This window comes from Heloderma suspectum, chromosome 1, assembly GCF_057233095.1.
Source record: "Heloderma suspectum isolate Gila_16-S chromosome 1, 16-S_ref, whole genome shotgun sequence".
Classification (NCBI taxonomy): domain Eukaryota; kingdom Metazoa; phylum Chordata; class Lepidosauria; order Squamata; family Helodermatidae; genus Heloderma; species Heloderma suspectum.
In genome coordinates this window covers 177,635,275-177,653,377 of record NC_139458.1, presented here as the reverse complement: position 1 = coordinate 177,653,377, position 18,103 = coordinate 177,635,275, and the positions used below count along the sequence as shown (strand labels likewise).

Sequence of the window (18,103 nt, the reverse complement as noted above, 5' to 3'; positions counted from 1 at the left end):
ACGTTCTTCAATTTAAGCCGAAATTTTGCAAGAAGCAGCTCATGATCAGAGCCACAGTCAGCTCCAGGTCTTGTTTTTACTGACTGTATGGAGCTTCTCCATCTTTGGCTGCAAAGGACATAATCAATCTGATTTCGATATTGACCATCTGGTGATGTCCATGTGTAGAGTCGCCTCTTGTGCTGTTGGAAAAGAGTGTTTGCTATGATCAGCGTGTTGTCTTGGCAAAACTCTTTTAGCCTTTGTCCTGCTTCATTTTGTACACCAAGGCCATGCTTGCCTGCTATCCCGGTGATTTCTTGACTTCCTACTTTAGCATTCCAATCCCCTATGATGAAGAGGACATCTTTTTTTGGTGTTAGTTCTAGAAGGTGTTTGAGGTCTTCATAGAACCGATCAACCTCAGCTTCTTCGGCCTCAGTGGTTGGGGCATAGACTTGAATTACTGTGATGTTGAATGGTTTGCCTTGGATTCGTACTGAGATCATGCTATCATTTTTGAGATTGTACCCCAGTACTGCTTTTCCCACCCTTTTGTTGACTATGAGTGCTACTCCATTTCTTCTAAGGGATTCTTGCCCACAGTAGTAGATATAATAGTGACCTGAATTAAATTCACCCATGCTTGTCCATTTTAGTTCGCTGATTCCCAAGATATCGATGTTCAATCTTGCCATCTCATGTTTGACCACCTCCAGCTTACCTTGATTCATTGATCTGACATTCCAGGTTCCTAAACAATATCGTGCTTTACAGCATCGGACTTTCTTTTCACCACCAGACACATCCACAGCTGAGTGTCCTTTCGGCTTTGGCCCAGCCGCTTCACTCTTTCTGGCGCTACTTGGAAATTCCCTCTGCTCTTCCCCAGTAGTATATTGGACACCTTCTGACCTGAGGGGCTCATCTTCCGGCATCACATCTTTTAGCCTTGTGATACGTTCCATGGGATTTTCTTGGCAAGAATACTGGAGTGAGTTGCCATTTCCTTCTCCAGTGGACCACATTTTGTCAGAACTCTCCACTGTGACTTGTCCGTCTTGGGTGGCCCTGCACGGCATAGCTTATGGCTTCACTGAGTTACGCAAGCCCCTTCGCCACAACAAGCTTAGCAGTGGCATATCTTCCCTCCCACTCTTTTCATATCACAGATATACTCATATGTGATATGAGTAATAGGATTGTTCTGTGTAAGAGTTGGTTTTGTGTAAGCATCATCTACTGCCCGAATTAGTTATCATTTCTTGTAGTTTTCAGTGGAGTAGTGCTTTTTAAAAATAAGTCATAAGTAATGGTTAAAAGTGCAGCCATTTTGCCCTGGCTATGTTTTCAGTTTTCATTTAATTTAATCTTTGTAACACACTTTTCTTTTCCAGTGGCGACTCAAAGCAGCTAACAATAGGTATCAAAACAATATAAAAATATATTTAACAATAAAAAGAAAAATAATTAGATAGCTTATCTATGGATAAAAAGGGTAAGGGTAGTATCCAGTGTTAGTCCTATGTAGAGTAGACCCATTGAAATGAATGGGACTTAAATTAGTTGTGATTACCTGAAGTCTCATTCATTTCAATGGGTCTACTCTATGTAGGACTAACATTGGATACTTAACAATTTAGTTTAACTGTTGAAGGTGCAATCCTATGCACGTTTAGATACAAAAAAAGCCCTATAATTCCCAGCATTCCCCGGCCAGAATGGCTGGCTGGGGAATGCTAGGAGTTGTAGGACTTTTTTTCTGTCTAAACAAGCGTAGTTGTTTTATACTGAAGCGAAAGTGTCCCTTTCAGGCACATTTATGTACTTCCTCAGTGTGTAAATACATTAATCGAAGATTAAAAAGGATTTAAAAAGAAAAGAAAGAAATATGATTGAGAGTCCCAAGAATCAGTGTGGTGTGGTGGTTAGAGTGTTGGACTGAGACTCAGCGATCTGGATTCTAGTCCCTAGTTGGCTATGAAGCTCAGTGGGTGACTTTGGCCAATCACTGACTCTCGACCTAATCTACCTCACAGGGCTGTTTTGAGGATAAAATGGAGAGGAGGTAGACCATGTCAGCTGTCTTTGGTTCCTTGCAAGAGGAAAAATGACTGAATATGAATGTAATTTTTTTTTAAAAAGTGTTACTAAGTGCTAATAAATTAGAGCAGTGTCCCCCAACCTGATGCCCTCCAGACATGTTGGACCACAACTCCCACCAGCCACAGCCAGTATGGGCCATGGTAGCAGGGGATGATGGGAGTTGAAGTCTATCACATATTGCAGGCACCAGGTTGAGGAAGACTGAATTAAAGAATCTGTCTAGTTCGTAAAGCTGAAACTCATGATGAGTGAAACTAGTTGAAACACGCCTGGGTATTATCTCTCTTCTTTCTCTTCTGTCTGGGTCTTAAGTCATTTTGTAATGAAGCTTGCAGGGTTGAAAATTTGTCTCGCCACACTCTTAAGTGCTCTCCAGCAAGATGCACTCTGTCTTTTTCCATGGCTGGTTGCCTGTATAAAAACCGGTAAACTTGCTTCCTTCCTTCTGAAAGAAGTTTTTAAAAGAATCAATTTTGGTTTATCTCACTGAGAAGATATTCGTGGCACATACATCATGTCACACCTGACAGCTGTTGCCTCTTGCAAAAAAATGCTGCTGTGTGGTAAAGGGCCGTCTTTTCCAAACCAGAACTGCTAGGGTGGCTTTGTGGGACTGTTGTCACAGAAAGGTCTGGAAAGAAAGGGGGAGCACCGAGAGCCTTTGGGAATCTTCTTCCGCGGGATGCAGCCTGGTCGGTTTGGGGCATTTGAGTGCACATGTCCCAGTGGAGCCTGGCTGAATGTGTCGCAGCCGCTCACTTGAATGACATCGGTAAACCACGGTTAGGGAATCTTAACTGTGGGTTGACGTGAGATCTGCATTGACCAAACATAGTTTGCAAGTGGATAATAGGCCAGAATTGGAAACCATGGTTCACGGTGGGATTGTAAACCATCGGTTCTGCTAAATGCAGCTTGGTGTGTTACCTGAACTGACAAAAGTGTGTGGAATCCTTATTTTGAAGAATATACTTAGGCTGTTGGGTTTTACAACAGGAACGTTGATACCTTTTATAGGATAAAGAGATTCTGAGTCTTGGTTTGCTTCGAACGTTCCAGAGTATGATTCATAGAATCATAGAATAGCAGGGTTGGAAGGGGCCTACAAGGCGATCGAGTCCAACCCCCTGCTCAATGCAGGAATCCAAGTCAGAGCATCCCCAACAGCTGGCTGTCCAGCCTCGTCTTGAACGCCTCCGGTGTGGGAGAGCCCACCACCTCCCTAGGTTCTAAACTTCTGACATATTTTTAATGTCTAGATTCTAAACTTGTAACATTTTTTTAAGAGGCTGATGTACCTGCAGTTTTGGGGAATCAAGCATTCATAGCAGTTTGCATTCACTACTATTGAACTCTGTTTATGTTCAAGTTTTGATGAATGAAACCTCAGAAATGTGGAGAGCCCCCCCCCTCTCTCAAATGCTTGGCTTGCACCCTCAAAACATAAGCTTGTCAAAATACAGCCAGCCCTCTTTGCAGTGCAGATGCTGAACAGCTTGCAGTTTCTTCGAATTCTGATGGTCCCCAGGGTGGGAAATGAGCAAAATGCTGGCAGAATCGCTGATATTTTTTTGTTGAGGATACATCAGAATGCATTTGTTTGCAGGTAGCTGGCCTAATGGAATTATGTTTCTTTTCTCTTCCCCTCCCCCTGCTCCACCCATAAAGACGATGAGCTAAAACTAATGACTGACTATGAATGTGTGTGTGAAGGCATGTCATGTGGGAATGGAGTCCGCTGCAGAGGCCATCAGTGCTTTGCCTCCTTGAGCATCAATAATGGCGCTAAAGTATACCAGAAGGGCTGCTTCCGAGTCTACGAACAAGGGAAAATGACTTGCAAAACACCTCCATCTTCTGATCAAGCTGTGGAATGCTGTCAAGGAGACCTGTGTAACATCAACATCACAGCACAGCTACCAACAAAGGGTAAAAAGTTCTTTCTTTTGCGTCCTTAAAAAAAATTTTCCTCTTTATTGTTCAGGCTTTTCTTAGTAAGTCTTCAGCCTTAGCGTAAGACCTAGGATTTGGGAATTTTTTTGAATCTGTGGTTTTGGATCATGATGAGGCACCTGGAAATGGGTGACATGGAAGTTGACGGTGTGTGCTCAGTCTGTTTAAACAGATCAACAAATGACGTGAAAACCTAAGACTGTAATCTGTGTACAAGGGGAATTAATGGCTTCAGGATTTCAGCTAAAGGATGAGGCCCAGAGTCAGGAGTTGGTGCTAGACTGAGGGGAGAGTGCGATGAGTCTAGGGCTACCTTCTCTAACCTGCTGCCCTCCAGATTTTTTGGGCTACAACTCCCAGGTCTACGTGCTCGACTGTTCTATGTCTCTGAGGGAATTAATGCCAGGGCTAGGAAGAATTATTTTGCAGTCTTAGGTTCTGTCTTCTCATTTAGCTTTCCACATCCCCACTCCAGTCCTGTTTATCACCCAGAGTCATTCTGCACCTGCTGAATTCTGCGTTTAAATTGTCGTTGAGGATTTGCAGTAATGCGCACGAGCAACTGTGTGTAGAGCGCTCTTGGGTTTGCCTCTTTTGTCAGAATTGCCAGCATTACGCCTTGTCTAACTTGCTGTTTTTGTTCCTCTTGCGAAGGGCATCCCCTTCAAGGGGAAGCAGTGGGCTACACCATGGAAACCCTTATCATTCTGATAATGGCAGCGATTATGGTGCTGATAATATTTTCTGCAGTCGGGGTGCTGATCATCCGAAAAGTGCAGCAGCACTATATGGAAAGGCTCAATTCGAGGGATGCAGAATACGGAACAATTGAGGGACTCATCGCCTCAAATGTTGGTGACAGCACACTGGCAGTAAGTAAATCTTGTCTTATGACCTGTTGCTATTCATATAACAACATTCCCTTGCTTTAGCTTCTGATCAGACTGCCAAAAATATGTAGTGTTCAATATTGCACACAATATTGTCACAATCTCCCTTTCCGCTACCATTTTAGGAAAGTCTGATCTCAAGACATGTGATATTGTGCAGCCTTCCCCAACCTGGTGCCCTCCAGAAATTTTGGGTGACAACTCCTGTCATTACTGACCATTGACCATGCTGGCAGGGGCTGATGGGAGTTGAAGTCCAAAACATCTGGAGAGCACCAGGTTGGGTAGTGCATAGGGTATTGGCCTTAGACTGGTGAGATCAGAATTCTAATCCTTACTCAGATGTAAAGCCAACTGGGTGGTCTTGGGCAAGTCACCATCTTTCAGACTGACCTACCTTTTTCAAGGACAAAATGGGGTGAATCCCATGTACATTGCTCTCACTGTTTCTTGGAGGAATTGCTGACTTCACATTTATTTATTTAACTTATGCTTGCATATTTTATATACATACATTGTGTTGTATTTTATACGTCCAAATTTATAAGCTGTCCTTGTAACCAAGGTTCTCTGGGCAGCTTACATGGATCAAAACAAAGAAAAAGACAATGCAAAAATGCTGTTGTAAAATCACAAATCACTTTAAAATGGAGGAAAAGAAATTTTGCAGTAATTAATTTAAATCTGAAGGCAAGGGAATAAAATTCACAGAGCTAAAACAGTATTTATTTTATTTATTTCATTTCATTTCTATACTGCCCAATAGCCGAAACTCTCTGGGTGGTTCACAAAAATTAAAACCACAAAATACAACATAAAACTATAACATAATTTTAAAAGCCTAGGGTGGGGGTGGGAAGGTATTTGCTTGCCTCCAGAAAGACCTTAAAGTAGGCTGAGGGGCCACTACTGAAAAGACCCTTTTGCTTTACTAGGCAGGCACACTCAGAGAAGGGCTTCTCGAGTAGGTACATATGGGAAGAAGCAATCCTTCAGATACTGAGGTCTCATGCTGTGAAGCACTTTAAATATCTATTGGGACCAAGAGCTAGTGGAGATAACATACTAGCATAGTATGCTCATAGCACCTAGTCTCAGTTATGTGAGAAACAAAATAATAAAGCAATCTTTGTGTGTAACAGTGAGTTAGCAAAAAAGGGAAAAAACAAAATGTCACTAAGGAAGAGTTTGAAAATGACTTTCTTTTATTCTTTTATGGGCAAAGTCCTCAGCCTTGATGTGTGATCTAGGACTTGGGGATTGTGTAGAATCTGGATCAGCCTCCTCCAGCCTGGTGGCCTCCAAATGTGTTGGGACTACAACACCCCAGTAGCCATATTAGCTAGAATGCTGAGAATTGCCAACAACGCACTTGGAAGACACCAGGGTGGGGAAAGCTGATCTGGATCATGATGTGACATCTGGAAGTGGGGGAGGGATCCCCCCTCCCTTTTTTGGTAGCTGGTTTGTCTGCAAAATAGACACAGTCCAGATTGCTCCTTAAATGTGCCCAAGTTCTTGTGTGCTCACGCTAGGAACGTTGTCTTGTGTTTTTCTTTTTGAACTGTGATCCTCTGTGCTGCCTTCAGAATCTGTACCTGTGACCTGCACCAGTTTCTAAAAGGCGCTTTCCCTGTAATGGTAGATCAGTGCCCTTTACATTGGGGGGGGGGGAGTCAAGGGTCTAGGTGCATGGACCTATCTGCACAACTCCCTGGAATGCAGCCGATGCCTTACTTAAAAGCACCCTTAACGACTCAACTTCCATTTAGACATAAGAGTGGCTGGAACCATTCCTGGGTTTTGCTGTGTGTGTGTGTTTTAACTAGAAGCCAGGAAGGAGAGGTAAAACTAAAGAACAGAAAGAGCCTGTCTGGATTTCATTTTAGGCTTCATGTATTGCAGGGGTAGGGAATCATAAAATCATAGAACAGTAGGGTTGGAAGGGGCCTACAAGGCCATCAAGTCCAACCCCCTGCTCAATGCAGGAATCCAAGTCAGAGCATCCCTAATAGGTGGCTGTCCAGCCTCGTCTTGAACACCTCCAGTGTGGGAGAGCCCACCACCTCCCTAGGGAATTGGTTCCATTGTTGTATTGCTCTAACAGTCAGGACGTTTTTCCTGATGTTCAGCCGGAATCTGGCTTCCTGTAAGAATCTGGAGGGCTACAGGAGGTAACCTGTAGCCCTCCTGTAACCCTCCAGATGTTGCTGGAGTCTTAATTCCCATCAGCGCCAGCCAGCATGGCTAATGACCAAGGATCTTGGGAGTTGTAGTTCAGCAGCATCTGGAGGACTGCAAGTTCCCCAACCCTGATATATTGTAAGGACAGATACATTTTATGTAATGGTTTAATAGTGTTTTTTTATATGTTAAGACATTTTTTAAAAAGTAAAAAAAAAAAAAAAGGCTACAGTGAATTTTGGAGAAAGGAATATAGGTCTATCAGACAAGAAGGAATAGTCCACGGTGTGGCCCTGTGTCTCCTTCCCTCAGGTAATAAGCAATGTTCCTCTGAGCCTTGAGCAAGGGTCTTGTGTTCAGGACAAATTTGCTCCCAACCCCTTGAAGTGCCTTCAAGAGTCCTTATGGAAAAGGAAGGTGCTTCTGACCATCAGTGGATCCTTAACATTCAGCTAGAAATCCATGTTTATTATTTATTATTGTCGTCGTTAAGTCGTGTCCGACTCTTCATGACCCCATGGACCATAGCATGCCAGGCCTTCCTGTCCTCCGCTCTCTCCCAGAGTGTGCTAAAGTTCATATTCATTGCATCGGTGATGCTATCTAGCCATCTCATCCTCTGCTGTCCCCTTCTCCTTTTGCCTTCAGTCTTTCCCAGCATCACAGTCTTTTCCAGAGAGTTTTCTCTTCGCATTAGGTGGCCAAAATATTTGAGCTTCAGCTTCAGTGTCTGTCCTTCCAATGCAACAAAACTTGAGCTCGATGAAGTTCTCCAAATTCTATCTCAAAGCTCATTCTGACTCGAGTCCTTATCAGATTTCAAGCTTTTTTTTCTTTTTGCTTGAAAATCTGTGCATATTCTGGGGCATATTTTTCCAACTGTATGCATCAATTGTGCACATCTTTGAAATGTACACATTCTTTTCCCACTGATTAAAGTGTATTTGTGCACATTTTTCAGATGTCTCCTTGTGTGACCATTACAACTCTCATTGTTGTACCAGAAGCTTCCCCTCTTTCCCCCTCACAGTGGCTAACACAACAGAACCCCTTGCTTCCTGAGAACGCAGAGTGAGTGAGTGAGTGTGTGTTTGTGTGTAGGAAGGGAGATGCTTGAATGAGAAAAGGATATAAACAGTGCTTTGCTAGGGAGTGGAAAAATGGGACTGAAGGAGGATATTATTTATTATTTATCACATTTCTATACCGCCCCATAGCCGAACCTCTCAGGTGGTTTACAAAAGTTAAAACATTAAAATACAATGTGCAAAGTTTAAAAAACATTTACATAAAAGCATACTGACTATATATACAAACGACACATAACTAAAAACAACTTTGAACTAAAAACATTTTTTAAAAAAATCCAGCAATAAAACAACACAGCTTAAAACCAGTATACAAAGGTCAGCAAAAGGAACAAGAGTTCTAAAAAGGGAAGGCCTGCCGGAATAATAGCATCTGTCTTAATGCCTGCATAAAAACCTTCAAAGAGGACAGCAGTTGCATTTCAACCGGCAGGTCATTCCACAACCAAGGAGTGGCAAAGGAAAAGGTCCTCTTGCGTGTGGCTGCCAATTTCACATTAGGCAGCTGCATCAGAGAGCCCTCAGAGTATCTTAGGTGGTGGACTGGGACATATTTATTTATTTATTTATTTATTTATTTCATTTCTATACCACCCAATAGCCGAAGCTCTCTGGGCGGTTCACAAAAATGAAAACCAAACAACACACAATAAAACAATTTAAAATATACAGAACATTAAAACCACAATATAACAATACAACCACAATAAAACCTAGCAGCAGTGCAGGAGTTTAAAATACAGATTTAAAACAGCAAAGATAAAAATTTAGAAAGCTAAAATGCTAAAATGCCTGGGAAAATAAAAAGGTCTTCACCTGGCGCCGAAAGGAATACAATGTAGGCGCCAGGCGAACCTCAGTAGGGAGCTCATTCCAGAGCCGGGGTGCCACAGCAGAAAAAGCCCTCCTCCTAGTAGCCACCTGCCTCACTTGCTTTGGCAGGGGCTCACGGAGAAGGGCCGCTGAGGATGATCTTAAGGTCTGGGCAGGCACATATGGGAGGAGGCGATCCTTCAGGTAACCTGGCCCCAAGCCGTTAAGGGCTTTGAATGTTAACACCAGCACTTTGAATCGGGTCCGGAAATGGACTGGCAGCCAGTGCAGCTGGAAAAGTACTGGCGTAATATGAGCTCGCAGGCCAGTCCCTGTTAACAATCTTGCTGCCCTATTTTGGACCAGCTGAAGTTTCCGGACCGTTTTCAAAGGCAGCCCCACGTATAACGCATTGCAGTAATCCAGACGAGAAGTTATCAGAGCATGGATAACTGTAGCTAGGCTATCTCTATCCAGATAAGGGCATAGTTGGTATACCAGCCTAAGCTGATAAAAAGTGCTCTGTGCCACTGAGTTCACCTGTGCCTCAAGTGACAGTTCTGGATCCAAGAGCACCCCCAAACTACGAACCTGATCCTTTAGGGGGAGTGCAACCCCCTCCAGAACAGGTTGACTATCACCTAGCCGGGCAGACAAACCACCCACTAACAGTACCTCCGTCTTGTCTGGATTGAGTTTCAGTTTATTAGCCCTCATCCAGTCCATTACCGTGCCCAGGCACTGATTCACAACAGCCACTGCCTCACCTGGTTTTGATGAGAAAGAGAGGTAGAGCTGGGTGTCATCTGCATATTGATGGCACCTCAGCTCACACCTCCGGATAACCTCCCCCAGCGGTTTCATGTAGATGTTAAACAGCATGGGGGATAAAATAGAGCCCTGTGGAACCCCATGGCACAATTGCCATGGCACAGAGCAGTAATCCCCCAGCACCACCTTCAGTGCCTCCTACTCCCAACCCAGACAACCTATCCAGAAGGATACCATGGTCGATGGTATCGAAAGCCGCTGAGAGGTCCAGGAGAATCAACAGGGTCGCACTCCCCCTGTCCCTCTCCCGGCAGAGGTCATCCCACAGGGCGACCAAGGCAGTTTCCGTTCCAAAACCAGGCCTGAAGCCCGATTGAAATGGATCTAGATAATCCGTTTCATTCAAGAGTGCCTGGAGCTGTCCTACAACCACCTGCTCAAGCACCTTGCCCAGGAAGGGGATGTTGGCCACTGGCCTATAATTGTTAACATCCTCTGGGTCCAGGTTAGGCTTTTTCAGGAGTGGTCTAATTACCGCCTCTTTTAAAGCGGCAGGCACCACTCTCAAGGAGGAATTTACAACCTCCTGGACCCAGCCGGACAACCCCTCCTTGTTTGATTTAATAAGCCATGAAGGGCAAGGGTCAAGCACACAAGTGGTCGATCGGACTTGGCCAAGCACCTTGTCCGCATCCTCAGGCCTCAGTAACTGAAACTCATCCAATAAAACTGGACCAGACGGTGCTCTGAATGCCTCTACCAATGGAACTGCATTAATCGTGGTGTCCAATTCATGACGAATCTGAGTGACTTTATCCTCAAAGTGCCGCGCAAACTCGTCACAGCGCGCCACCAAGGTTCCACCGTCTCTCTCCCTGGCCCAGAATGTAACAGGCCGCGAACCACTCGGAAAAGCTCCGCCGGGCGACACTGAGAAGATGCAATGCTGGTGGAAAAGAACTGCCTCTTTGCCACCCTCACCGCCACAGAGTAGGCTCAATAGTGGGCTCTTACCTGTGTTCGGTCAGACTCAGCACGAGTTTTCCTCCACCTGCGTTCTAGCCGTCTCCCCTCTTGTTTCATTGCCCTCAGCTCAGGTGTATACCAAGGAGCTGGCCGGGCTCTGCTCAGAGGTAGAGGGCGCTTGGGCGCGATCGTGTCAACCGCCCGAGTCATCCCTGCATTCCACAGAGCGACCTGGGCTTCGACAGGAGCACCAGCCATACCAGCAGGAAAATCCCCCAGAGCCCTCTGGAATCCATCAGAATCCATTAATCTCCGGGGGCGGACCATTTTAATAGGTCCCCCACCCTTGCAGAGGGGAAAGGCCGCCAGGAGTCTAAACCTCAGCAGGAAGTGATCTGACCATGACAAAGGGACAGATGTTAATTCCTCCACTTTCAGATCACCATCCTCCTGCTCAGTCGAGAAAACCAGATCAAGCGTGTGTCCTTTTGTATGCGTTGGGCCGATGACATGTTGGGACAGCCCCATGGTCGTCATGGCGGCCATGAAGTCCTGAGCCGCCCCGGATACAGCGGCCTCGGCATAGAAGTTGAGATCCCTCAGGACCATCATCCTGGGGGTCCTCAACACCAAGTCCGAGACCACCTCCGTCAGCTCAGGCAGGGAGTCTGATGGGCAGCGGGGTGGGCGGTACACCAACAGAATCCCCAATCTGTTCCGGGTACCCAACACAAGGTACAAACACTCAAGATCTGCACTCGAATGAGCAGGAAGCCTGGAGAGGGAGATTGAATTCCTATAGACCACGGCAACCCCCCCTCCCCGACCCTCAAGTCGGTGTTGGTGCTGCACCGAGTACCCAGGAGGGCACAGCTGGGAGAGAGTGACCCCTCCCAGTTCCCCCACCCAGGTCTCAGTAATACATGCCAGGTCAGCCCCCTCATCCGCAATCAAATCATGGATGAGGGAGATTTTATTTTGGGCCGACCTGGCATTCAGCAGCAGCACCACCAGACCCGAGGGCAGACTGGTAAGGCTGCCAGGAATCATCAGGTTGGGGGAAGAACCAGAAGAGGGGACAGCTGTAAGGTGTCTAGCCCCTCTTCTCCTCAGCTGGCCTGTTAATCCCCCAACGCCATACCTCCCCCTGCCCGTGACCACAGTTATGGTGGCACCTCCCCCACCCCCTGAGTTGCCCAATAGTCCTCCCAGGCACATATTAAAATGTTAGAATATAAAATGCACAACAGTTTAAAAGAATATAAAAGATAAAAGAGATAAAAGAGAACAGCAGCTAAGAAGGAGCAGATAAAGTCCACGTTTGCACCTTTCCCTTGTCTTTAAGCTGCTGCCCTCTGCTGCTGCTATTTGCTGCTGGTACTGTGGCTGCTGGTGTCTCTGGAGAGGCAGGTGGGTGGGTCTTCAGATCCTACGTGACTCGCGATGCTAAGTGCTCCTTGCCGAGCAGCCTCTGGCAGCCCCGCCTTAAGTACCTGTGGGCGGGGGCAGAAGCAGGCTCAGGATCCACCCGGTGCAGCTGCTGGCTGGTCCTCCTTCCCCAGGCTCCTTCCCGAGCAGCCTCTGGCAGCCCCGCCTTAAGTACCTGTGGGCGGGGGCAGAAGCAGGCTCAGGATCCACCCGGTGCAGCTGCTGGCTGGTCCTCCTTCCCCAGGCTCCTTCCCTAGGGACATAGGGGAGAAGGTGCTCCCTAAGGTACCTCGCACACAACTTGTGCAGAGGTTTGAAGAGTGTAGACATCCAAGGGATGTTTTGGAGGCTGGGTGATGCTGGGCCAGGCATTCCAAAGAAATGGGGAGCAGTTGGAAGAGACTGGATCTCTCAAGTTGATTGGAATTTACTGATATAAATGTATGTTTGGGTCAAGCTTGAGCCTAGTATACCTGGAGAGAAAATAAATACATCAATTTTGGGTTCCATTTTTGGACTCACTAAATCCTATGTGACGTGGCCATTAAAGCAGCTGTGATGTTGAATTTCCAATATTGTGTGGTACGGAGTACACTGTAGTTTCATTTTTTCCTCCGGTATGAAAAAATACTTGAACTAAGAGAGATGTCTGAGAAATTAAGACGTTCATGCTAAAATTGACTTGGTTTTGAGCACAGGCCTCTAAGATAACAAAAATGAGTCCTAAAGGAACCATTCATTCTTGTGGAACCCATGCTTGCGGAAAGATTAGGAGAAATGCAGTGTCCCTTAAGAAGCAAAACCCAGCACTTACTTAACTGACTTTAAACCATGGTAAAACAATATAAATATTTACTACATGAACCTGGTCAGAATGTATTCCCAGGTGTTTTTTTGGCTCCATTCAGTCTTGCAACTCTGCTGGTACTTTCATTAGAGTTACGCCAGGAATGGGTGGGTGGCGGTGTTGCTGCAGATTTGATGGTATGACTATCAATACTGTTGCAGCACAAGGGACTACACCACTGTATGTAGTATCAGTAAGATGTCCATCATCCCTTAGGTATTCTCTCTTGAAGGGACCAAGTAAATTGTTTTGCTGCCACCTTGTGGCCATACCTGAAAAATTTATAATATCATCCTATGCGGAACTTAAATTTTTGTTGTCAGATTCTTAGCTCTTTTAGAATAAAGAAATGTGCTATATGTTTTTAACAATTGGTAGTTGCTCTAAATATAGATAGAAAATATTATAAGAAGAATCAGCACATGCTTCTATAGTACCATTAATTTTACATCTGGAAGCCATGAAAAGTGGGGGAGCCTAAATCTCTCTTTAAAAGGACTTGCTGGAGACTCGGGGAAATGTGGAATGGAAGCAGGGCACCCACAAGTGTCAGTTCAGCACTTAAGACACCAGGAATCACCTTGCTGTGCGGGTGCCCTTGTCCCCTTTTCCTGACCTGTCACTGTCAACAGCTGTCAAATTAGCCTGTTTGCAGTCTCATCTTGTCAATTTCTTTGTATGTTTCATATTGCACTTCATTCCCTTGGCAGCTGAAACATGCAAGTCTGACACACGTCTGACAGCTGCAAGTGTGCACTTGCACAACTGTGAAAAACCAGCCAATAATAATAATAATAATAATAATAATAATAATGTGAACACATTTGTGCACATTTCTGGGGCTGAAAAAATATTACGGCTCCACTTGTTCAAATGTCCAGGACCAAAAATAAATAAATAAATAAATAAAGGGGATTGGCGAATGAGTGACAGCCCCTTCTAAGTTCGGATTGAGCATGGTTGGAGCGGCTGTCACTGCCGAGGGAGGGCACGACCAGGAAGAGCGGCGGGGGGGGGGTTGCTCCTCTTGCTGAGCAGTTCTGTACCCAATTGCTGCAACCCGTGATGTGTTGGCTGTGCTGGATTTGGACAACATGGCAACACATCATGGTTAAAACAGCCCCTAGAACAAGCCATGGGTTGTCAGGGTGGCTTGTTGCCTCCAAACAAGTCGGCCTGTGGGAAGCAGTTCAGGTTCGGACGACAGAACAACCCACCGTGGCTTGTTTCACATGACAACCATGATGGGTTGCCATGTCATGTGAACCCAGTCCATGTCTAATTTTATTACAGCGGCTAGAATAGGTCTCTAAATACCAAAAGTCACATGAACCGTTAATACATGATTGGCTGAATAGAATTTGAAGTTTGTTGTTTTTGGTGAAATTTAGTCAGTTTTGCAGAAGGCAGAGAAAAGATGATTAATATAAGGAATTTTATATTATGTTACAATTGAATTTTTACTTCTTGGAATGCATATTTTCAAGAGAACATTGCAATTGATATTTATATTTCTGAAGGAAATAGACAAAATGTAATTTGTTTGATCACACATTGGTAACTGGAAATCTAATATTTGGCAACAAAAGCTACACGTGCACACACAAGCTTCCCAACTGAGAAGGCACATCAGAGGCTTGAGTGGCTTATATAAAGCTATAAGTTATAATGCTGAATAGGAGTGGTTTTCAGAAATGAGTAATACTCTGCATTTAAAACCTGAATAGGCAACTGGAAGGGGTTATATTCCACTAATCTCTGCATCATGCATTCACAAAGGTGACTTTTTAAAACAAAACTTAATTGTTCAGTTTTGACTAATTCAGCTGATATTTCTAATAAAACACAATCTGTCCATACTTTCCCACACTTGCACAGTGATGTGACTTGCAGTTTTGGAAAGTCTGCGAATGTTAGCTTCCCATTCACTGGAAGGAAGAGACCCCCTTTTTGTGATGTAGAAAATCATAGCATAAATTGTCAAGGAGTTCAAGGTTGGGGAAGACCAGAGAGGTCTGCAAGCTTAAACAGAGGAGGGATGGTTGAAGAGTCATTTCACATACCAGTTAAGATTACAGTAGATAAAATGTTAAGGGCACTAGCAGGAGCATTAAGTGCTCATTGAATGATATGTTAGCCATTTAAAAACAGTTACAGTGCAATCCTGTACATGTCTACTCAGAAGTAAACCTCATTGAGTTCAATAGATCTCACTCCAGGTAAGTGTGCATGGGATTGCAGCCTCTGTTGGCTCCGTGAGAGTCATGTCTGTCTACTTCTCTGTTTGTTCATGCTAGCAGGTAATGCAATAGCATCACTGCTAGGGTGATTTCCAGACTTGCTCAGGAGGAGGTGGTCTCATTGATCAGAGACAGGTGAGAGAATGTCTACTCCTGCTCCACTTGAATTTTAGTACCCAAACGTTTGGTCTTTTCTACACAGGATTTATTGGACCATTCCTGTACATCTGGGAGTGGCTCTGGTCTCCCTTTCCTGGTACAAAGAACCGTGGCTCGCCAGATTACACTGCTGGAGTGTGTAGGTTGGTGACCTTCTGACCTATTCTGGAGGGGACAGCCTCTCAGGCATTCTGTGCATGTGGTGTAAATAACAGGACTAAAAGTTGAGCCGTGAGCCTGTGGGAAATGTGAAAGGAATATTATTTGATTCATTTTTGGAAGTGCTGCATCCAAATGGCGCAGGATTCACAATTTTAACCCTTCTTCATTCAGGCGACAAAGTAGCAACTATGGATGACCTTTTTTCTTTTTTTAACATGGAATTTTATTTTGAAATAAAATACAGGCAACAGAAAAAAAGAACACATGTAACAATAAAACAAGATCGCTAATTAAGGGGGAAAGGAAACACGCTGATTACAGTCCTGAGTATATCTTGGGTGAGCTTGTGAGACAATTGGAGTAAAACAGGATAAGGAGAAGATCGCTAGCTGTTGAGAGCATTTGGATGTGTAACTTATGTAGCCAAATCATAGTCAGAAAAAAAGGGTCTGTATTTGATTGGAAATACAATAAGACGTTTGAGGGGCTTCCACTTAGAAGATAAATGGAAACCATGCTGACATAATACCTTTTAAAAAAATTGGGATTCTTTGCTTGTTACACTTGCTATTATTTGTAACATAATAATGGTCTCCCAAATCTTAGCAATCCACCACTGTTCAGATGGTTGCTTGGGAGATTTCCAGTTATGTGTTATACACAACTTTGCTGTTGTATACTGTTGCTAGTTAAGAAGGTCTTTATTTAGGAATCCTGGTTCATTTAGGTTCAGAATGGTGGAGCATAGCTGCAGAAGTGACCTGCAGTCTAATATGAAAGTATTCCTGGTGGCAATTGACAGCTAGTCTGAATAACCCTTTTTCCATCTGTTGCTGAGCGTCTCTCTGCATCCTCCCCCACCCCATGCAATTCATGGAGTGGAAGGAGCCCTCTGTTCTTAGGACACAGGAACAGTGGATGCCATTCCAGTAACCTTTTAAAATGGCAGATCACATGGGAAGGGGCAATGTGTCCATCACTCCCACAACATTCTGCCGTACGGAATTTCTTCCCCCGTGTGTGATAACCATTGCTGAAGGCACATAGCTAAGTTGTTTTAACTGGGAACATCAAATTCTGAAGGTGGAAGAAAAAAGAATCAACTCAAGTGTATCTAGTGCCCATAATCCTTGAGTATTCTCAACCAGTCCTTTGTGCTGATCTTACCTGCATTTGTCTGTACGATGATCTTCATCCTTACGGAGTCACCGCTGCATCTGTATGTGTTTAGAAACTGGGTCTTCTTGTAAGAGAGGCAGTTTCTGTTCTAAGAGAGCATGGTCAGCCTCCCTTAGAGGCTGCAAGTGGAATTCTTGGACAGGAAGCCCCTTCTGTGCAACACCAGTGCCTCTCATAGGTGTCATGTGTCCCTTTACCCTCGATTACACCTGTCACTGATGGACATGTGCCAGAAATAAGGCAATGAAATGAGAGACCAACTTCAGACATGCATTGCTACCAAAGAGAGCAGGTGGCACTGAATTGAATTAAAACTTATTTTAGACTGTTCAGGTTGAACAGAGGGTATCTCACGTGCAGCTCACGTACTACTCATGCATGCAGTGTCATTCGCTTATACTAGACTTATTGGTACATTTTTGTTTGTTCTTTTATACGCCAAAGAGGAACCGCTGTTTCCTTTGTGAAACACTTGGTCAGTGTCCATGAGACTCCACCTGGCAGGAGACAGGCCGTAGTTCAGTGGAAGAGCATGTACTTTGCATGCATATGTGCCCAGATTCAGTCCCTGGCCTTTGTAGTTAAAAGAGCTTGGGTCCGAGCATTGGGGAAAGAACTCTGCTTAGAGAACCACTGAAAGTCCTGGGCTAATGGACTAAGCTTCAGGCAGCTTTGTATATAATTAAAGCTCTAAAACAACCAGGCAACTGCCTACCTCTGTTCTCAGGAGCTTAGAACAAGTTACTACATTGGGTATTGCTGGAGCAGATTTTGGCATCTCTGATGCTTCAAAACCATAAGTACTTGTTGGTCCTGGCTTGCTAAACAGACAGAGATGGAGAATGCAGCAGCCAATTAGCAACTTCTAGATGCTCGAGCCATAGCTCTGACAGAGTAATGCAACAGCATCTAGGCTGATTAAACAATCTACTTCCAGGCCCAGGCTTGGAGACAAGCTACACATTTTGCTAATCATGCATCACTGTAGTTTTCCTGCCTCAGGACCAAGGTGCTCCAGAATTTAACCCCTGGGGATAAACCTTCCCTCCACTCCTTCTCAAAATTCCATTTCCCCCACTCCTCCAGGGTAAAAATGGGGGGGGGGTAGTCTCCATTGACTCCAATGGCAACTACTTTTTTTAACCACCCTTTTTTAAATTCCCTGTGATGGAATTTTGGGAAGAAGATGGTGGGGGGGATGCTGTGGTCCCATTCCAAATCAGGGCCCCACACACTTACACAAGGGTAAGGAAAACTATCACACACAGCTATGCTGTGGCCCAGTTCACACAACACAATGGGCTTATTGGGGGCTTTTTAATCTACGAAGAGCCACGA

The 18,103-nt window shown here is 44.7% G+C and overlaps 1 protein-coding gene across 1 annotated transcript in view; it reads left to right on the top strand.

The window, feature by feature from the left end:
• Nucleotides 1–18,103, top strand: part of ACVR1 (activin A receptor type 1) — a 99,417-nt gene that overhangs the window by 62,562 nt on the left and 18,752 nt on the right. Inside the window, exons 3-5 of the mRNA XM_084811137.1 lie at nucleotides 3,754–4,014; nucleotides 4,693–4,910; nucleotides 15,468–15,567. Coding sequence (XP_084667263.1) covers nucleotides 3,754–4,014; nucleotides 4,693–4,910; nucleotides 15,468–15,567 — 579 coding nt within the window. The remainder of the gene's footprint in view (nucleotides 1–3,753; nucleotides 4,015–4,692; nucleotides 4,911–15,467; nucleotides 15,568–18,103) is intronic.